Source organism: Lissotriton vulgaris, chromosome 11 (genome assembly GCF_964263255.1).
Source record: "Lissotriton vulgaris chromosome 11, aLisVul1.2, whole genome shotgun sequence".
Lineage (NCBI taxonomy): Eukaryota > Metazoa > Chordata > Amphibia > Caudata > Salamandridae > Lissotriton > Lissotriton vulgaris.
In genome coordinates this window covers 201,412,982-201,435,739 of record NC_141699.1, presented here as the reverse complement: position 1 = coordinate 201,435,739, position 22,758 = coordinate 201,412,982, and the positions used below count along the sequence as shown (strand labels likewise).

Genomic DNA, 22,758 nt, shown 5'->3' with positions numbered 1-22,758 from the left:
GGACTGCCCGGATATGAGTGACTGGAGGAGTGCGATGAGGAGTGAGACAAGTGTGTGTACTGGTGTCCACTCTGTTCACCCTTTATATCAATCATTCAATCGAAACACTATCCAATTGCAGAGGTGATCGATCCCCCCGCCCCCACCCAAAGTTAGCTGGCCAAGCAGTGGCATCTCTGCTCTCTGCAGATGGCACCCTACTTATTTCCAGGGCCCTGTTGGGGCTCCAAAATTTATTGGACCACTTTCTAGCCTCTTGTGTAGCAATTAGATTACCTGGGGATAAGGTTGACAAACTCACTATCATGGGCCCCTCAAGTTGCAAAGACCCAATTATCACTTCAATATGTAAGTCATGCACTAACCAAAAATTGAAAGTGTCAAGCTATAGGCCTGTTGCCCCAGTTATTAAAGTTTATCAAGTCAAGGGTGTTGGAGCCGCGATCTATGTCGCAGAGCTGTAGGGTCAAAATAATGTAGGGGTGATTGAAAAAACTGATAATGTCTTTTTGAGATCAGTTTTGGAAATTCCCAGAAATGCCCTCCGACTCCCATGTGCTTCGATCGGAGGTTTAAAAAATTAGCACAGGTGATGGCTTTAGACCCCTGGCTTTCTGGATGAGAGTATGGTCAAAAATTCCCCACTTCCTTTGAGACAATCACTGCTTGATGTGATGGCATTAGACGTTAAAGGGAATATCCAGTGGCTAAAGTATATAAAGAGTTGCATGCTTAAACTGGGTATGAGTGAGCTCTAGACCAAGCCGGAGAGTAATGAGAAAAAATCTGATTAATCTAAAGAAGAGATACTGGGACCACATTAAAAAGCTATGGCTAATGGGGGTAGGGAGGGGGGGTAGGGGGGGTGGTGGGGGGTGTCAGGTGTTACCGGGGAGCTAACAAGGAGATTTCTGGATTTGAAGACAATATGTATCAAGAGTAGTTTTTGAACACCACAGAATCTCCGTTAGCGAAATCCTCGTTTTTAAAATTCAGAGATGGTATTTTGCCAGTCAATGAATTTGGTAGTAAGTGGAACTCGCCCACTTGTCCCTCTTGTTCAGCCAACCATGAAAACGAAGACATTTTCTTGTTTTTTTGCCCCAAGAATATTGAGATCAGAAGAACCTGGTTAATCACAATATGGCGCATCTTATCAGTGAATCGCTTAAAAGACATTATTCGAATCCTCAGAAGTGATTGCTCAAAGTGGTTAGTTTTTACCCTGTCTAGATACTTGCTGTATGCATAGGGATCAAGGGACAGGACCATGAAAATCCCCACTAAATAATATAAATGATCCCGTGCTGTACTGGTCTGTGGTGACTTGCATCTCATCTAATAAATTAAATGTTATGGTTTTATATGTCTGGATATATTGTATACATTAGGTCAATGAGACAAATATTAGTGCTTGTAATGTTAAAGTGATTTATTACTATGGCCATGACCTAGAGGAGTTGTTCTGTATTAGTCCATTTTTAACTTCTTCTGGTCATCCTGTAGTAGAATTGTACATCTAATATGTTTACTATTTTTAGTATCTTAACTCATAGGTTTTTCATTATTATTATGAATGAATAATAGTAAATTATTGTATATGTAATATTGAACAAGATTGTATGGTTTTCGCAAAAGGCCGAGGTTGCATCTCCCAGGCAATTCGTTATTATAGATGGGAGTTGCAGATGCGTGTACAGTCCCTTTCACCATTTCGATCATGATAGTGCACATCTCGGACTGAAGTGATCATGAGGAGTCGCTTCCTAATGTGTATCGGGAAGTGGTCACATGAAAATATGGAACCACTTTGCCTTTGCACTAACAAACAGGGAATCCAATTGAAATGCTGCCTCCCCCACCCCCATATACGGGTGAGTCTAACACAAGTCAAATAAACAGGTCAAAACTGTAAACATGTGAACAACGTATTTTTTTGACACGGTTCAAGTTTCAACCAGTTCATGTCATGGGTAACAGGTCCACTCACACAAGCGCGGTACTGTTTTTATCAGGCTAAGCGTGAGAATGTTTGGTGATAGTAATTTTTCTTATCCCCTGCTGATTTTTTACACTCCCCTCACAGACATGTGAGGAAAATCTGAGATTTTAGCCACCGTTTGTCATTTGCAGGGCGTTCTGTGTAAGAACAGATAGTAACATCCACTCAATTCACACCACCCAGACTCTCCTGGCTGTCTTGTTTCCAGAATGTCTGTGGCTGCTAGATTTCTCTAGGTGCAAGCCGAGCCCAGGCCACAGCTACCCACATCGCCAAAATGAGTGAATCTGAAAGTAAAAATAGTGATGTTGCCACATTGCCCACAACAGGAAATTCCTCAAAATGCAATCGGCCTATCTACCCAGTGTGGGAACACTGGGCGGTAGATATTTTGCAGATCCCCACAGACTCAAGAAATTCCCCTCACAGAAATGTGAGGAACATCTATGTTTTTAGCCAAAGTTAGATGTTTGCAATGTATTCTGGATAAGAAGGACCCCCGGTGGGATCTGTGTAAGCAACACTGGCCTGTATTTCCATGGGAGAATGGTTTTCAGAATTGTCTGGGGTTAGTAAGTTTCCCTGGGTTCTGACTGAGCCAAGACCCAAAATTCCTCAGCTACCCAAATTGCCAGAATGAATGAACATGAAAGGAAAATCTTGATTTTTCAATATTATGTTTTTGGGGCAGGTGATAGACCCACCACACAAGTGGGGTACCATTTTTTTAGCTGGGGAAGTGTGGGAAACTCGGACTAGTACCACATTTGTTATTATCATTTGAATTTCTCTACATTTTTGGCTTCCAAATCTAACGTAGTGTGCAAGAAAGAACACATTATACAAAATGCCATCTGAATCAAATGATATTATGGATAACACCAAAGTCAGAGTTGTAAAAAATAACCACTCTTCCTAAAGCTCATTATCCGTGGACAGTTAAAAAATTTATTTTTTTATTTTTTAGGTTTTATATAGCGCGAACAAGATCCAGAAGGATATCAGAGCGCTTTACATGAGGATCAAATGAGTCAACAAATTACAACCGTTACCAGAGCATAGTAAAACACAGGCAAAGAAACAATGTTACGGGAATTCATCAGGAATAGCAAGAGTAACAGTGATCATGGAGACACGAAATGGGGGGACGAGGAAAATAATGTCAGATGTCCAGCTGGGTAGATGACAGCCAGGGACCAGACTCCTCTATAGCTGCATGGGACAGTTCCACTGGGCATCGGCCATGGTTGCTCGGGCTCCACAGTTGGTGAAAACAATTTTGGTGTCTACATCAGTTGAATCAGCAAGTTGCAGGATACATGGTTACAGAGTATGAATCAAGAAACCCAGAGGAGGGAAGTGGGGGAGGGAAGGAAATGCTTAGAAAACAGAGTCAAATGACCATACCCATTATTAACCTCATCGATGCTACACCTATTCCTCTGCTGTGCTGGACAGCAATAAAAATGGGTGTGGGCATAACGAGCTCAGCTCGTCATGAGCACAGGAGCACTGTGTTGCATGACGAGCTGAGCTCGTCATGAGCATTGAAGGGGTTAATTCATTAGATTTTACCATAAAGGTTGATGCACAGAAAGTACAAAATGAAAAATCTTAAGTTGAAGGTCGATTGATGGCTCGGAGTAGCATATGTTTTTGGACAACCACCGCTTTATGTTATGTCATGTTAATGAAGCTTGTAAAGTGCACTGATACCCAAAGGTGTCCTAGCGCTAGAAGCTGCCTGCTTGGTTGTTCAGAAGAGATGACTGATCAGGGAAAGAGCCAGGTCTTCAGCCCCCTTCTGAATGAGAGGAGCTCAGTTGCACTTCTGAGGTGCAAGGGTAGGCCGTTCCAGGCCTTTGCTGAACAGGAGAAGAAACTCCTGCCCCCCCAGCTGGCCTTTTTGATGCGTGGAATTATTTGTTTTTCCTCGGCCGAGTACAGTGCTCTGCCAGGAACATACCTTTGTAGGTGTTGTCTCATGTAAGCAGGACCAGACCCCTTAAAGCCTTAGAAACCATACAAAGAGCCTTAAATTCTATGCGTTGTTTCACTGGAAGCCAGTGAAGGTTTGGGAGTCCCTTCTTCAATCAAACAAACCTTGGAGTGCCCAAAAGGACCCTGGCTGCTGCATTTTGTACGACCTGTAGTCAGTTGAGATGAGCCTTTTGGATGTTAAGATAGAGGCTGTTGCAGTAACCCAGTTGTGACAAAATGAGACCTGTGACTACTGTCCTGAGGCTATCTTCAAGAAGAAGAAATGTTATTTTCCTCAGGATCCTAAGGCGATGGAAGCAAGAGGATACGACACGGCTTATCTGGTCCCCAAAGGAAAGTTTTGAGTCCACGATCACCCCCAGATTCTTCACCTTATCGGTGGGGAGTGGGGGCATGCCCATGGAATCAGGCCACCAGTCGGGTGTCCAAAGATTAGTGGAGTTACCGAAGATGATAACCTCAGTTTTCCCTGCGTTTAGCTTGAGGCAGTTTGCTGATATCCAGCTCGCGATGGCTTGCATGCAGTCATGGCAGCCTCTTCCTATCTCAGCCTCTTAGCCCTTCTATATTGACAGCACAATTTGCTTGTCATCGGCATAAGAGGTCAGCTGGAGCCCAAATGATCTTATTAGGGCTGCCAGCGGAGACACATATACACAATAAATAGTGTTGGGCTAAGTGCTTTAAATCCATGTGACCAGAAGAGTCTGACTAACATAACAGTATGTTCCTTTTGAAAATTCACAATTTGGGCACAAATTTACAGATGAAATATTGTCATCCATTTCTATATTTCTCGACTTATTTTCATTAGTGTATGGGTTCAAAGAATAATTTCTTTGACAAAACTATGAGGGGTCGGCACAAATGGCCACTTGCTGAATTTTATATACTTTTCTTTAAAGTATAACTTTCCAGGTCCACCCTAGGGTTTCACGCGTTTTCCCCCATACTACAAGTAGGTGGAAACTATAAAAAGTAGGAAAAATGGATAATAGTTAGCTGTTTCTGAAAGCTGGGACGAAAATGACATTAACACAGCAAAACATTTGTTGATGGCATTCTTGGAACAAAAAAATGCTACATTTTGTCTTTTTCTCAGTTTCCTCCAGTGGGATCCACAAACCTTGGGTGAGATGCAAATTTCACCCTGATCTCTTTTGTGTAATGACATTTATGAAGGCGTAAGAGCAAATGGATGAATAATAGTGGTACACAGTGATATAGGTTTGGAGATTTATCCTCTTTCAGGTGGTGTAGTCTGCACCTACCATAACCCTAAATGCCAAAGTGATATTTATTTTCTATTTAACAGGTGAGAATTGGCTATTTTATCTGGTTCTAATCTATCAACACGAGTCACGGACCAAAGTAAACAAGTCACATTCTCAGAAAAATGTTATATGATAAATTGCACCAATGCACGTCAAATGAACTGAATAAGAGAAAAGCACAGCTGTAAAGAAAAAATTCAAATCTCACATATGAAATAGGCAAGTGTGAGACCCCGGCACAGAATGCAGAGATCCACAAATAGCAAACTTCAGGCCAATGTGCATTCAGTATAAGCAAAATCCCAAGAACTGATTTTAAAAAGACAAGCTACCAACTTTTATTTTCATCCCAATTTAGGTTGCAAATTTAAAGGTAGTGGCACTGTGCTAAAGAGCATAGCTTCACAGAAGAACAGAACATCACAGAGAACAGGTTTTTCCCCCGTGTGACGTGCTTTCACTCGCGCCAAACCTCAGTTGGCACGTATCAAATCAGTCTTTAGGGTGCACAAAGGGAACAAATACATTTGTAAATAAGGGAGCACTGCAAACATATCCAACATATACTGTTACAGAAACATATTGAAGACCAACCCCGTTCTCAGGAGATTCTGCACATTTATTAGATGTGCATGTGTGCACTTTGCACAGAACATCATTTGAACTAGCAGAAAATCTATATTTGCCAGAAGAAAGATTTTGTGAGTTTGGCTATGGTCTCGATCACATCCTTTCAACCAGCCCTTACCGATACATGCAAAGATAAGAAGCGAAATATTTCTAATAAAATGGTAATTCTTATAGGTCTTTACTTACCAGTGAAGAAAATGTGGTCAAATCTGTTTTCTAGTAATTCCACCATATCAGCATGCCCACAACAAATCACATGGTAACATTCCTGGAAAAAGATTTTGTGACAGTGACAAAGCAAAGATGTTTAGGAAAAAAAACACTACTGTTCATTAAAGGTGGTTTGAAGACATTTATGTACGACATATGCCTCCTTTCGTAAACCTGGCATATCACCAATATTCTGGAACATAAAGAAAATGTTTCAACTGTAGCAATCTCTAATTGCTTTTTCTGAAGATTACCATACGTGAACATTGTTTCTCTGATATTACAAAATCTAAAACATACTTCGTAGTCTCAGGTATAAAGTCAAAAAGCATAGTTTTCTAGAACCGCACCACCCCCAAAAGGAGTATAAACACTTTCACCAAAACCAAACTCACTGAAAATATGACCGTGCAAAAGCAAGATACAGAATAAATGAAGGAGCATTGAGTTATGCAAGCAAGGGACAAATGCAGTGCTTCAGTTGAGCCCTTTAGGAGTTTATGAGTCTTTAGAAAGTCAAAGCAAAATACGTCTAAACCCTGGACAAGGAAATCAGAGGTTTTCATAGGCTGCATTGTATTTAAATTGTATTTTATGTTTTTAAATTAGGACTTCCAGATTTAGGGGGTCTTAGGTATTTTTAACACTGGAAAATTCTGTTTTTTCCCTTCAGTGCATGCCAGTTGTGCCCACATCGGGGTGCCCTGCGCACAGCCAAAGTGTTACAATGTTACCCTTCACTGCGAGGGTACAGCTTCTGTCTGTGAGGTTAAACTGAGGCTATAGTCTGTGTACTATTGAATATTCTTGCCCCAAATATCAAGACTGTTTTAAGGTGCGGAATAGTGATAAGGCAAGGCTACTTTTCCTCATAAACACACATGGTTTATCTAGGGACTTGAAGCGCGACTAGGTCTACTGAATTCAGTCTTGCCCCTGCTGGTCTACGCTCCCATGAATATAGGACTTCTCATCAACTCTTTTCCTTCGGTCAGATCTTTTTAACGCCATGTCTTCTTTTAAGTCTCTGCTTTGGTCACTCATTGACACAAATCTTTATACTTCCTCAAACTCATCCTCTATTATCTGTCTGGAGGCATGCATCTTCTAGTCTTTGTCCTTCCCGATTCAGTTACCTTAGGGTAGGATACACTGCATGCTGCTTGCTGGGATACAAACAAGCCGAACATATGAGAGGTCATAGTACTAGAAGCAGGGTTTCAACTCTTTACAAAATGGAATGTTCTATTTGATCATCAGAAAAGGCATGTCAAACGACCTCAATCAAAAGGCATAGCTGTGTGTCTCCATAAAACCACCATACGACACAAGGATTCTTTACAGACCAAGGTATTTAGTTTCATAATGCAAGAGCTCCACATGTTATGTGATGCAACAACTATTTACTTAGGTATAGGGGATGAATGTCTCTATAGGAGGAAGCCATAGCGGTCTTCGAATCCAGCGAAGACCATATGTGACCTGTTTTAAGAGGCCCACCAGCAGCACGTTTCTATTTTAGCTTAATGCACTGACTTAACTCGACTTGCTTAGGTTTGTTTGAGACAATACAGTATGTAGCAGCAATGTGTACCAGTAGAAATGTATAAATTCAAGCCTTGCATTTTACAGTGCATATTCAATATATGTGAAAAATTGGGTTTATTGCATTCTCGCTCCCCCTAGGTTTCTGGATACTTCTAGCAATAAGTATTTAATTCTGTTAAAAAGTAAACCATCTTGTTATTTGATGCATTTCTGGTCTGCTGTTCCGCAGGTCAAATGGTTTTTGTATGATCTACTTAAAAATTGTTTTCCAAGCTCACTATTTGTATATCTTTGCAGGGCTTTGACCGTATGGTACTTTAGAAAATAAATAAAAATGTGTTTTAAAAAAAGTAAACCATCTATAACTCGGTTATTAAAGATCAGTGAATCACTTCTAGTATGAAGTACTTTTATACAAAGTGGCCTGAAATCTCTGTATAAACCAGTCTTTGAATTTTCTAATTCTGTGTACTTGCGCTATCAGGCACCTGCACAAACAAAACTACATAGCTATTCTACTTTAGTTATTACAGTTGAGTTGTGGCATCACTGTGTCTGGGGCCAGAGCAGCAGACCATGTAACAGGTGCGTCAGTAATCCGATATAAAAATGCTCTTTAAAAAAGTAAAGGAGGAATAGCCTTTCAACGCAATTAACCGTTTTTCCCTTGAAAATTGCATTCATTATTGGATAAGTAGTCATTTATGGTAGAGACACAAACTGATTAACAAGTGTTTACATACTTTGCAAAACTACATATTGGTGTAGATATTTTCAGAATTATTCTTCATACCTGCAACCAGAGGATGTTGCTCATTTGAAGGAACAGCAGACCAAGCATTTAAAAGAATTAGGGGGAGGTCATAGTTTGTGTACATTATCACAGATTGTGGGGAATAATATACACCCTATAATATGTAAAAAGCAGATTTCAAATCGCCTAGGAGTTTGGTGACCTTATATGATCATGGAACATACATTTATACATATATAGTTATATATTTTTATTTTTTATTTTGCTTTTACCCTCTATATATTCCTACTTACATTATCCAAGCATTTAGGCAGCAAGGTGTTCATCAGCTCGGCAGCATTTGAACTTGCATCTGAAGGCTTCAGTATGACACAATTACCTTAAACATAACAAGAAACAAATGAAATGTCACACAAAGAACCAATGTGCAATCTGGATTCACAACCTGCATCGGGGTTAGTCAAACAGGCATTCAACAAACTTTGCGATTATAGCGGATGGGAAATACATACAAACCAATGTGATATTTAAGTAGTACAGTATTATTTCACAATTAGTGCTTCGGTTAAGCTACTTTAAGTGGGGAAAAAATATATGAACCAGGAAGTCCTTTGACTTCCTTCAGTTGCAAGGGTTAATTATAAATTCCAGGTCAGAAGAATCAGAAGGATTTTTTTTTAACCAGGCAGATGTTCAGTTTCAATAATTTCTATATCCTCCTGTCCCTCCACCTCTCACCGAGACTAGATTAGGATGCTTACAAATCAAACAGCCTGCTCTACTTTGCGTTTCAATCTCGGAACTTAAAAACAAGCTTTGGTAAAGCCAATAAGTCTAGCTTTTTGTTAGGGGAAGTGCTTGGTAATATTAGTGGGAAGACTGTTCGTGGGGAGTGCCTTCAGGTCTTCTTGAAAAAAAATCCCATAATGAAGTCACTTCGTGGGTACAATATGGAAGCTGGGAGTAGGTATCATTTGCTGAACAGACTGAGTTAGCAGAGGTCAACTGTACCTTCAGAGAATGGCTAGAAAAACTAGTCACAAGAGGAAGTCCGTGCTGTAAGTGTTTAGTTTAAAAGTCGAACACAGCAAAATATAGCATGATTGATACTTTTGTTTGAACTTCGCTCAAATGCAACCTCAAACAGAAAGGATGAGTCCCAGCAAGTAATAGAATTTTGAAATATCAATGAAGCACTATAGATTGAAAACGTGGTACCCAAAATCAGAGAAGGAATTAGAATGGAAATTTGATGTGAAGACCAGAATACTGCATATTGGACCAGGGTTGAGTACCCACTGTGTCTCTGCATCTGGCATGCATACCAGTGCAGAATATAGACTACACATGCAAGACTGTTTATTTTGTCCCAAGTGTTTTGGTATTTCTGAAAGTTTCAATATAAAGTGAACTTGCAGGCCACAGTGTAGCAGTTAACCATTAAATTACTATATTGGTTAGGTGTCCGGACTTCGGGCTATGTTTTTATTGCTGAAGAACATTTCACCAACTGCTGCAGCGCCTTATAAAATAGTGCTGCAGTTCGCGAAATGCCCATTACGTGGGCAGAGTGGACAGAGGTGCGGAGGGCAGAGGGAGGACCCCCATAAAAAAAAAAGCAAACACCACTGGGAAAACACCAGTATCAAGTGTGTGTTGGTGTTTGCCGCTCAGCAAAATGTCCAAAAGTCTGCTGGTTATAGGTGTCAAGTGAGAAAAACATGTACCAGAAAAGAAAAGAAAAAAAAGCAACCGTAGGTGCAAGAAAGCAAAATAGAGACAAATAATGTGCAATTTTTCCCCACTCCTGATAAAAAGGGCAAAGAGAAAATGAGGAAAGGGAATATGAGAAGATTGTAGAAATGCCATAAATATATTGGAGTAGAATAGTAAATCAGTAACAGGATTATTATTGGGAAACTCTACAAGGTCCCTGAAATTGGCTAAGTGATACTGTGAATAGCATATGCAGAAGAGTGATACCACTACATTAAACACAGTGTCAAGGACCGAAAAGAACACTAAACATGCTCCCTCGTGGCCTATCTATCCATGCTGTTATTCATTCATTAGATGTTGCTATATAGATTGATGCACGGAAAGTACAAAAGGAAAAATCAAAAGCGATACTGTTCGTGTGAAGTTTGTGTGAGTTTGAATGTGTTTAATGGTTGTGATATAGATGCTTTTAAATGATTTAGTCCAGGGGTTTGTTCTTTTCTTCAAGTAAATGTACATATGTGAATATGTATTATGTGTATTTGATGTAATTATAGAAATGATTGATTTTGTGATGTACATATTTTTATACTTAGTCTTTCTATTAAAAAAAACAGAATGAAAAAAGAAATCAAAAATGAAATGTTATAAAGTATATGAAGAAATGAAATAATAAAAGAAATGAGAATTAAAATGTCAAGTGTCACTGTTGCGATTTAATGTATTATGTAGCCCAGGAGAGATTAAGTCTCTAACATAATGGATAGATAGGCCACGAGGGAGCATGTTTAGTGTTTTTTGGTTCTTTCCCCTCTTCTCCCTGGCCTGAAAGTGCAACCTTTAGAGGGGGTCCCCTATTATACAAGGACAGAAAAGAAACCAAATGTACATTTTTAAAAACGAATAGGTTAGGCTATTAATATATCTTCCTTTTAACACTCGTTAATATGCTATACATAACAAAGTATTTTTTTTATTTTGACATTGTACAGTAATTTGTGTGTGCACTGTTCATGAGTATAAGTACCGTTTAAAAATAAACAAGTTTCTGAAAGAGAATGGAAAAGAGTTACAATAGGGTGGGTAGTTAGATACAGTTATATTACAGAATAAGGTAAACATGAATTAATATATTAGTAAATTAAGAGTTCATATCAATTTTAAAGTGGTATATATTTAGTATGTATGAAATAGCTGTGTACGGGTGATAGTGGCAATAGGATGGCAAATCTTTGTTACACTGATGTTTGTGCAAAGTAATTGAGAAGGAGAATGGTAGTGTACAGTGCATAGGGCAAAACAAATTCCTTAAGGCAGGTTAGTAATCATTTGATTACAGAAAAAAGCCAACTATTTTTGATGCACTTCCAAAAATCCCTCTAGACACACACATCTTTACTTTGTCATAAACAGAAGCCATGGAACATACACAAAATGGCAGCGTTTTATTTTATCTTTTAAAAAAGCCTATGTGTATGCATGGTTTTACTTTGTGAACAAAAAGAAAATCAGGACAACAAAAACATGTAATTGTGACTATGAACCAAAACAAATGAATACTTAAGGGTGATCAGTGAAGAACAGTGTGTCTTTTTGGAAGCAAAGACATCCATCCACACAGCCATTCACTTTATAAACAAAACAACCATAAATCATCAAAGAAAATGTCATCGTGCCAGCAAAGTCGATATATCAAAGAACACACTGTAGCGCTCAACTACAGGCATACACAGTGTTGCATATGTAGGCTAACAAATGTACTTATAGATGCTCCAGCACCAAAACCTAAAGGGAACACAAAGAAGACATGGTTGCCATTCACAAATTGCCATGGTATTGATCCACAGTCCATTCAAGCCATGCCACACTGCTCAATCTATCAAGTATATTTGCATAGCGCAATGCTTACTAAAATTGTTTTTTTGGCACAGAAGTATACTTATTGAATAGGTGAGTTATAGATTGAACAGAAAGTTTTGTAAGGACTTTCTAAACTGAATAATGGGAGGTTAACTGCAAAGAGCTATGGGTGAGGTGTTACTTTTACTGCAACTACAGAGAAAGCTTTTGGAATGTGTAGAAGATAGATCTTGTGTCAAGGAAATTGTGTCAAGAAAATCAGGTAGTTATTAACAGACTGATGTTTGCACTATAGTCATGAGCTGAAAGATGATCACACGAACTGCAAGCCACTGCAGATCACTCTGGTTTTTCCTACTGAGTCAAATTTTGTCAGGCAAACAGCTGCATTCAAGACCAACTGTAATGGTGCTAGATACCAGGTAAATGGACTGGACATAGTCTAATCTTGATTAAATTATAGCATTAACTATTGAAATTAAAAGTGCTGGATACAATAATCATTAGTTGAAAGGAACAAATCCAAGCCCACAGTTTTTTATTTTTGTTTTAGAGTTTATATAGTGCAAATTTGACCCTAAGGTATCAGAGCGCTTCACATGAGCACTAATTACAGATCATTTTTTAATTTTTTTGGTAGGCATGGGGAGATTAAGTGATTTGCCCATAATCCCAGTATGTTGAGCTTCCCTGCCGGGACTCGAACCCGGTCCCCAAGCTTCGAGGTTTACCACTCTAGTCGTTAGGCCACACCCACCCTCTCTACACTACAGCATTCTGAACTTTTCTGATAAACACTCAGCCGAAGCAGTCTGCTGCTGTATCTAATCGTTAGTATTTTGCCTAGCACCAGTCCAAACAATTTACATACTGTTTTTTAGCCAAGGAAGTAATTTACTCTCAAAACTTTCAGTACACAAGTGTTTACACAAATTTTAGGCATGTCATTTCATGAACAATGTCCTTTTTAATATATTACATGAAAATCAATGTTTTTGTCTCGTCTTATGAATTTAGCAGTAGAACCACTTAGGAAAGTGGTCAAGACCTACAGGCAATTCTTAAAGGTTAGTATTCTTCTTAACTAGGCCTGTGAAATCTACTTTGGCTAAATGCTGAATTAACAGACTATGCATGTTTATCTGTGTTTGCCAAGCTATTATGAATTTCAAGTTTTGGAATTTGCAGCAGCTGGAACATGTTGGAGTTTTAGTAAGCAACAACTTGAAAAGACACAGCAGTTACTTCCTGTAGCCATTAAAAATAAACAATGTCAGTTCCATCTGGGCTGGACAAACATTGAAAGATGTGGCTAGATGCATCAATATTTAATTTGATTTTTCTAGAGTCAAAATAAAGTAACTGTAAAGCTCTCTGGGGTAAGCACCCAGTGGGGAGATCGGTGTACTCTACCCTTCTGCAAGAAACACCCAAACCACTGAGAAATCTTACTGGGTTTAGACTATCACCCACAAGTTAAACACAGATCCCTGAAGCAATTGCCTCACCCCACTCAGCTCTTTTACTGCAGCACTTATTATGCTGAGCAGTTTAGCCATTCACTGAATATTTGCTCACCCTGCTCTCTAATTTCGTCCATGCCAACTTAAGCAATAAATCTACAAAATCTCCCACGGCGTTTGGGGAAGGGGTTGAATATTTACCATTAGCTAATGAAAAACAGATTAGCTACCTATGGCTCAAAGTAGTACTTGCAAGTATCTTGATCATTTGGCATTTGCTCTGCACAGCCACAACCGTTCCAGATAGCTATATCTTTGCTCCTCTCAGTAAAAAGAGTATGCCCCATAACATGGCTTAGCCATTTTGATCCTTATGGGTGTAAAGGACCTATTGGAGCACACGATAATACCTGGCTCTCAATCTATCCTAGGTGAATTTCAACCATTCCATTCATTGGCCTTCCGCCAATCCGAATCCAAGAATGTAATGTATGTAGGTAGATGCCCATCCTTGCCCACATTAGACAATGAGTGGCAACAGCAGCTGACCAACTTGTTTTTTCTTTTTCTAAGAAGTCATTCAAGTCACAAGGTATTTTGACTCATCCCTTAATTGACAATGCACATCGAATCCATGGTTAGGTTGTTTTCCTGCCCGCCGGGAGAAGATGGAGAACGGCATGAGAATGTGTAAAGATGTCCATGCAATATAAAAGAACCGTTAGAAAAAAGGAAAAAAGAAAAAGCTATCTACAACAACCAAAGGCTTCCAGGGAGGAGGGTGGCACATTATAGCACTAAACGCCACAAACAGATGCTTATGGGAGAAGTAAAATTTCCATGTGTGGCATGTGTATCTGTAGATACACTCTGTGCATAGAATGTAAAGCAATTCCCTATATAAGGCAGTGGCTAGCCGGAGGATGTTGCAGAACATTGAAAAAGTGAAGGCAGAACAGCTTGGCCCACTTGGGCTTGGTGTCTTGCTAGAACATCTACACAATAGTGTTTGATGAATGTGTGCAATGCGCACGAGGTAGCTGCTTTACAGATATGAGATATTGAATGGTGACTACAAATGCCATTGAGACTGCTTTTTATGTGTAGAATGTGGCAGTGGTGGAGCAGTTAACTAACTTTTTGCTTTGGCATAGCAGGTTACTGCTTTTGAAATGGTGTGGCCTTTGTGTGGTTTTGAAAAGTTTACAAATAGCTGTTGCATTTTAAGAAATTATTTTATCATATGAATGTAGTACATATGGGCCCTTTTTACATCTAGTGTGCGAAGTGCCCTCTCTGCTACTGAATTTGGATGAGGAAAGACGGTCTGGTTGAGGTGAAAAGAGGAGATCAACTTGGGTAGAAATTTTGGATTAGTCCTTTGGAATATTCTGTCAGCATGTACCTTCAAAAGAGGTTCCTCTAATGTGAGCATTTGAATCTCACTTACCCATATAAGGGATGAGATGGCAACTAAGAAAGCCACCTTCCAGAATAAAAACTGTAGCAGACAAGAATGAAGGGGTTCAAAGGGAGGGGAGACCCATAAGTCTTGTGAGGACTCTATTGAGATTCCAGGATGGAAATGGGGGAGCCTTGGGAGGGATAACCCTCATATGCCTTTCGATGAAAGCGTTAATAACAGGGATTCTGAACAGAGAAGAATACTCCTTATTTCGTAAGTATGCAGCCACTGCAGCCAAATGTAGGTGAATGGATGTGCAAGGTAGTCCCGAGTGTTGTAGATACAACAGGCAGCAGACAATGTCTTGCACTGTTGGTTTCAGATGGTTGATGTGTTTGGGGGAGACAGTAGTGGACAACCCTCTTCCACTTCCTTGCATAACAGGACCTAGTAGTGGGGCGATGGGCTTCCCAAAGGATGACCATGCACTCAGGGGGGTGGGGTAAATCTAGATAACAAAACTCTAGGATCTCAGGTGTCAGAGAGCTAGATTGAGCTTTATTGGGTTGGGATGTCTCAAGGTACTCTGGTGTTGCGCGAGGGGCTGCCTTTTGAAGAGCTTCTCATGATGAACTACTGATAGTTCAAGGAGGGTTTTAAACCAAAAATTCTCTGACCTATGTGGGAGCCACCAGTATTAAGGTGAGGGAGGTCTGCTGAAGCTTCCAAATCATGTATGGAAGTAGTGGGAGAGGAGAAAGAGTGTAGGCAAATATCCCAGACTAATTTATCCACAGTGAATTACCCATGAACTGTGGGTGTGGAAACGTGGAGGCGAAGCTTGGAAAATTGGCATTTTCTGCAGTTGCAAACAGTTCTACATTGGGAAACACCCAACACTGAAAGTAGTGGAGCAAGACTTCTGGGAGAAGTTCCCAATTGTGGACTTGTTGCTACAACCTTCTGAGAAGGTCTGCAATGACACTATCCACTCTCGAAAGGTACCCCACTAGGAGGTGGACTTGAAGTGAATTGCCCATCACTAAATGTCCTGCTCCAACCTTGACAGTTGGGAGGAGTGCAAGCCCCCCGGTTCTGAAGGCAGACACCATGACTGCCGTGTACTGTCTTGATCAGAACTGTTTTGTGGCGAATGTAGCAGAAGAATGCTTTGGGAGCCAAATGGACAACCAACAACTCCAGTCACATGTGGAAAGAGGCCTAGGAAAGGCCTGCCCCATAACAAATTGTTGCTCTTCCACCACCACAGAGAGCGATGGGTGCTGGCCTTTAACAACATTAGACCTTCCTATAGACCTTCCGTTGTGACCACTGTGCTGCTAGGCACTCTTGGAGTGGACGCATATGTAAACATGCATGTGGAACAAATGTGATGCAAAAACCATCATTCAGAGAAAGGGCATGACTGAGCGTACTGTTAGCTGGTAATCCGGCCGAAAAAGAGGCAGCAGGGACTGAAAGGTTTGTACTAGAGCAGGACTGGGGAAAGCCTTTCTAATGACTGAATTCAATATTATCACTAGGAAGGGTTGTATTTGTAGTGCCTAAAGAAGGGATTTTCCCTTAGTGATGGTAAAGCCCAGTTTGTGAAGGAGATCTAAAGCAGTCTGCCTGTGAGCCAGACACTGCTGCTTGCTTGCATTCTTTATCAGTCAGTAGTACAGGTAAGGGAAGAAATGGATACCATTTCTCCATAGATAAGCAATGACCACCGCCAGACATTCGGTGCAAACTTTAGGCGCGGTGGTAACACCAAAGGGTAGAACTTTGAATTGAAAGTGCTGACCAATTACCATGAACCGGAGGATAGCAGTGATGTGCAGGGTAGAAATTGGGGTCCTTCAAGTCGAGGGCGGACATTAGGTCGCCATGCCGCAAAAGTGGTAATACATCCTGGAGTGTGACCATGTGGAAATGCTCCAACATGATATACTTGTTGAGGGAGGTAGGGGGTGGTCTAGAATGGGCGAGAGAGAGACATATTTTTGGGAAATTAGAAAGTACAGGGAGTATATTGCTGTGCCGTGATGATGAGGTAGCACTTCCTCTATGGCCCCATTAAGCAAAAGGGTGGCCACGGACTCTTGGAGGAGCTGTTGAGGTGAAGGAGTATTTTCGGTGGGATGTTTGGTGGTGTGGCAGTGAGCTCCAGACAGTAACCATACTCTACAATGTCCAGGACCACTGGTCTGAGGTGATGTTTTGCCATTGTGAAAGTAACCACTGCAACCCCCCCTCCCCAACCCCAGACAGGTGTTGTGTGATGGGGAAGGGAGATGAAGTCACTGATTGTGATGGGTGGCTGCCTTAGCCGCTTTATCTCTGCCCACCTTTGGAATCGTTTCCCCTATATGTACCCATGGAGGATCCTCAGGCTGCTTGGGGTTGCTGTTGCTCCTTCTGCCAGAGATAGAAGAAGGAAGCCTCCGGTGAGGTGGCTTTAGAACAGCCACAACACGGTGTGCAGCAACAAATGGAACAAGGGGATGGTGACTGGATATCCCCCATCACTTTGGCAGTATTGGTGTCTTTTTTTAATTTTCTCCATCATCTGATCAACTTGCGGGCCGGACAAGTGTTTCCCATTAAGTAACATGGTGATCAGATGCTGTTGATCTTCTGGATTAAAGCCAGAGATACCAGCCAAGCATGCCTGCATACAAGGACACTGGAATTTACTCCCCTGGTGGCTGTCTCTACCACATCACGGGTACATCAAAAGTGTGTATTGGAGACGGTGTGCCCTTTGGACACAGTCTCCTGAGCCTGCTGCTTGTACTGATCAGGGAGGTGTTATATGGGCTCCTACATTTCATTTTTTGGAACAAGAGGAACCAAGAGTTTTTTTATCCAGGTCCTGCACACGTACTCCCAAATGTCAACTGTTCAAGCAAACTAGTGAACAGTTTCTAAGTGTGGATGGGAATATTCAGGGCTTTGATAACTTGCCCTCACACACCCTGAGGGATGTCATGCTTCATCATTGGGCTTTACTCCTCATTGGGCCGGCGCTGCAATGCCCGACGGGCACCCACAAAGGGGCTCTTTAGCAGAGTTCTTTTGTTGATGAAGCCTTAAGGTGCATGTGGGTGTGTGGACTAGGTAGTGCAGTGAGTGCAAAGTGGTGTTAAATAGTTTTAGGGCTACCCTATAGTCTACATTTTATTCCAGGGGTGCATTAAACTAACTAAAAACAGAAAGCCCTACCTGGATGCAATGGTCCTAAAGGGCATGTGTGGTTTGAAAACTCAACATGTTTCTTGCCTTGGATAGTCCCTAATGGGTCTGGTGGCAATTCATCAGGACCAAGTTTAAGAATAGAGAATTTTTCCACTCTGACATTACTGCAATGCTGGTTCTGGTGTTGACACAATGGAGTAGTAGCTGCCAAACTCCACCATTTTTTAATAGTGGAGTTTGGCAGCACCAGAATAAAATCGACTCAGCCAGCCAAACCTCACGCGTTTTATATTTGTTGGTTGTTGGGTGTAGGTACTTGTTATTCTTTTCTAAGCACTTTTTTTCTGTCCTACTAGGTAGTGTATTTGTACACTCCTTGTCTGTCTTTTTCTATTCTCACTTGTGCACATCTTCTTTGCACATGTTTCATCCTCTCAGCAAGGAAAGTAACCGATGATGAGAAGTGGGTACACCGGTGATTAACAAACCGGGAACCCCCTCGGGTGTTACGTCCGTGAGGTACTTTCCTTGCTTTCTCGCATATTTTCTCTATGTGGGTGAATCTGTACACAGCTATTCTCATATTTTAAGGCATGGCCGGACCTGTAATACAACAGTGACTAAACTCATCTTGGTGAGCCAATAAGAGGTGTGGCCCCAGCAGTTACAGGGTCTGAGAACTAAACCATGCAGGCTGAATAGGGCTTTTTGTTTCATATTTGCTGAGTGGGGGGCTGCCCTATATAGCCTTCCTCCCCCTGACATCCCCTTTTTGATTGATACAATGGAGTAGAAACCAGCTTTGCCTGTGGACACAAGGTCCGATTGACCTAGTGTTATATGACCTAAAAAAAAAAAAGATAATAAAGAAAGCTTTAAGATTTTGAGGCAGAAGCCCTGCGGCGCTTAACTGTGTCAAAAAGGTGAACCCATTGTTCGTCAGGCTGTGATGGCATCCTTTATTGCCCAGGGGTAATCTTATTTCTATCCCCTGTACTGTGCCTTATTGTGTAGCTATATTCAAATTGCCAGGAAACTCCTGTGTGATTTTTTCGCTATAGATGTGTAATTAAAAAATCATTATCGGCATGGGTGGGTAGTCCGTAGTGCTCTTAGCGGTATGCACTACAGTTGCCCGTGTCTAGGATAGTGCTCAAGCTGCTCCAAATGTAAATTCATTAAAGAGTCAAATTCCTAAATGAAGTGCGTGCAAAAACTCCGACCATTCATTCGCGGAGATGCCAGGCAGCAATACATAATACAAGACTGACAAACATGTATGGTGGGTGGAGACCACTTCTTTGTTGCAATATATGTACAAACTTGTCCCAGTGCAATAAACGGGGTTAGCTATAGAACCCGTGATTTCTGCAAAGAACAAGTATACACATTCACACACACGTTGTTTCAAGCAGCCATTTTGTGGGGCAGGCGCGGTGTCAGATCCACTCCAAAGCCTTAGGTTGGTGCGAGCCATGGCTGGAAGACTGGGGTGGCCAAAATGTAGGTGGTGTGTGGGGGGGTGGGGTCGAAGCCCAGCTCATGGAGGAGCAGAGAGTGCCTTGGCGTAGTGCAGTACTCACTGCGAACGTCTGACGTTGAGTCTAGGTCAGCTGCGGATCTGAGTTTTTGAGGTCCAACAGGGAATCTGGTTCTGGGCTGGAAGCTGTTGGCTGTCTGACATTGAAGTTTTCTTCTAGTTACTCACCCTCGACTTCTTCCTCAAAAATGTCGGGGTATCTTTATCACGCTGTTTACCATGGCATGGCATGCAAGTCAACAGTTTTGATGATTTTGAATGGTCTTCTTTAATCGAAACGTGAAACAAGTGTAGCAGGAGGCCTCATTGTGGTACAGTGACAAACAAAGATTGCACAGTCCGTGCTGGTCTGTCAAGAAGTACTTCGAATGGTATTATGGACAATGTCGAAAAGGTTTTCCAGGACGGTGAGAAAAAAACGTAGGTGAACAAAAGTATTATTTGAGGGCTACCAAGAGCAGAGAACTCGAGAGGCCACGATGAAGATTGCCATGCAGTGTGGACTTAGAGCCCCGGTAAAGCACGACCAACCCACACGGGAGAAGAAAACAATCGAACCATGGAGTTAATGCCCAGGCGCATTGCCAAATAAGAGAAGTTACTATACCTCATGACTCGAAAGACTTCTATCAACATATACGAGTGATACACATACTGTAATCTAGAGTTGGGTTCAGATGTGTATATGCACGTTTATTTTCAAATTTCATGCATTTAAAAACATTTTCTATGTAGGATGCCTGTTTTTATGTACCCATTTGACAGAGTAGAAAAGTAGATCATCCTAAAATAGCTCAATATGAATCAGAGTCCACCATTGTAATTCAATGCTCAATTAAATGTGTAAGTAGCTCAGTCCATGTTACCTGCTTTAAAGGAAACAGTCCATACCCTAAGCAGTGCCCACCTAACATGTCCACTTAACAATTATGGGTGTGATTTCAATTGATATGACCTTCCCTTAATGCACAGGTGCCTTACCTGCTGCAATAGCACCAATCAACGGGACAAGACTCTGCTGAATAGGGAAAGTCCAGCTACTAATTATAAGTACAACACCAACTGGTTCAGACTGCACAAAACAAATATCCAGAAGAGAGGTCTATTAGGGACACAGAAAACATTGAGTTACTCACACTATAACATTCAAAAGAGTAGTACAATAGGCTAAACTATAATAAAGCAAAACATGCTCAATGAAAAGTGATTCATAAAAATAAAGTTCAACTTACAGATACAAAAATAAATAAAAATGTTAACTAAGTCTTTGTTTAAAAAATGTTGCTCCTGAAATGAAGTAAGAGTTACGGCGAGAGTACCATCAAATCGGAAAACTCAATTTTCAACTTTTTCTATCATTTATATTTTATGAGTAGATTCTAAGATTTTAACAAGCATTTTGGAATGACCTGTAGATTAAATAACACACATGTAAATGTATTACTGTAGCTTTCCTTTTACCATAGCAAACTAGCTAAATAGTATTATATGCTCCATGTACTGACATTATTTAAAATTTTACTTTTCGTTTTGAACAGAATCTTATAACCAGTTACATTCTCTTGAATATCGGTGAGGATGCAAAGGTAGTCCATAGAACTTGGGTCCTTTATTATAGATTATTAAGGATTATTATAAAATGAGATAGGAGAAAGTCGGATTGTGTAGTTTCACAGTTTATCTAAACCATACTACTGAGCAATTAACATTTTCTGTTGTGACACTGAAGTAATCTGGGTCTACGAGCAATTCTATACAAAACACTGAAAATAAATTTTTTTAAAAAGGTACTAATAAGACATCTATACAGTTAATTTAAACCCTTATATGCAGGAGCACTGTTGTAACAATTGTTATATGTTTTGTGTAACTGTTATGCGGACTCTTCTTGTGCATACACAATACATTGTGTTAGCTGACAATCTGAGCGAGGTGTATGGTGTTGCGTGCAATATTTGTGTGAGCTGTTCTCTATTCCAATTTGGCGGTCGTAAGATGGTACTTCGAGCATTAGAGGTTTATTAGAGTTAGTTGGGATACCAATAGATCTTCCTCAGTTGGGAGCAGTACAAGGCTGGCCATGTGGAGTGTAAGCTTCTGTTCAATAATTCTCATTCATGGAGTCAACTAATCCAGGTTAGGCAAAGGCTTTTTTAGAAGCTAATTTTGTATACCTTTTTTATGTCCAATTTGACAGTGCAGCTCTCACCAGATGTATGTAATCAATAGGAAACGAGCTTTAGGAATCATTACCAAGAGAGGGACTTTGGCTGCTGTGATACAACACGTTCCCTTTATGTGCGCCATTCCATTTAAAAGCGCCCAGGTTCTCTTGTGGAGCGCGCACCCCTGAACTTGCACAAAGGGAGTCTGTCAAGTGCTCATATAAATGAGCGATTTGAAAGTGCAGGGTGGCACTCAAGCTCTGTAAGAAGTCTCAGAGAAGTGCGAGGGCACTTGGGGCCTTTTGTGCAGGAACGAGCGTATTCTGTAGGCACTAGCTTTGGACAGCTGCTGGGGTGTTTCATGTAAATACTTTAGATGTAGGAGGCCGGGAACTGAGCACTGTGTGATAGGCCTTGAGCTAAAGAGAGGAGGGCGCGCGGACCTGGGGTGTTAGTAAAGAGAAGTAAAGCAGTCCGGAGTGACTGGTGCCCGCGAGGGGGGGGGGGGGGGGGGGGGGGAGCAGTTAAAATTAGACAATTAGCAGTTGCTCGGGGGCATAAGAGCGCGCTTTGAATGACACTGGCCTCTCGGGTTTTAAGCAGCCTACAGTGATGTAATGGCTGAGGCCAGTGGTTTATGTAGGGTAGTTCCAGTGAAAATATTAGAGGGTTCAAACCAACTACTATGTTCTTGCCTTTAATGTTGCAGGTAAAAGCAGTTTTTCTCTAGAATATATGCAAGAAAAAGTAATACAGATCAGCAATTCAGTCCCTGTTGCAATTTCACTTTTTTTGACTTTTTGTTGAATGGTGTATCCAACCCTGCTTTCTAGGAGTATTTTATTTAGCCAGATGTAACTTATTTTTCAGTTTATGAACTCTGTACAGCGCATAATGGAAGCTGAAGTGTTTGGGTGAGTTCAGGGCTTAGATGGAGATCATGATGGGCAAGATTTAGCGCTCCGAAATTGTGTCCGAAAGCAGTG

At 41.0% G+C, this 22,758-nt stretch overlaps 1 protein-coding gene across 3 annotated transcripts in view; it reads right to left on the bottom strand.

Annotated features, from left to right (window-relative positions):
• The window catches only part of LOC147679525 (aldehyde dehydrogenase family 3 member B1-like), a 254,884-nt gene that overhangs the window by 159,588 nt on the left and 72,538 nt on the right, over positions 1-22,758 (bottom strand). For all 3 annotated transcript variants that reach the window (XM_086943110.1, XM_086943109.1, XM_086943111.1), the window contains exons 4-6: positions 20,589-20,709; positions 8,713-8,798; positions 6,094-6,175 (exon numbers count right to left, since the gene is read on the bottom strand). In XM_086943110.1, coding sequence (XP_086799236.1) covers positions 6,094-6,175; positions 8,713-8,798; positions 20,589-20,709 — 289 coding nt within the window. The remainder of the gene's footprint in view (positions 1-6,093; positions 6,176-8,712; positions 8,799-20,588; positions 20,710-22,758) is intronic.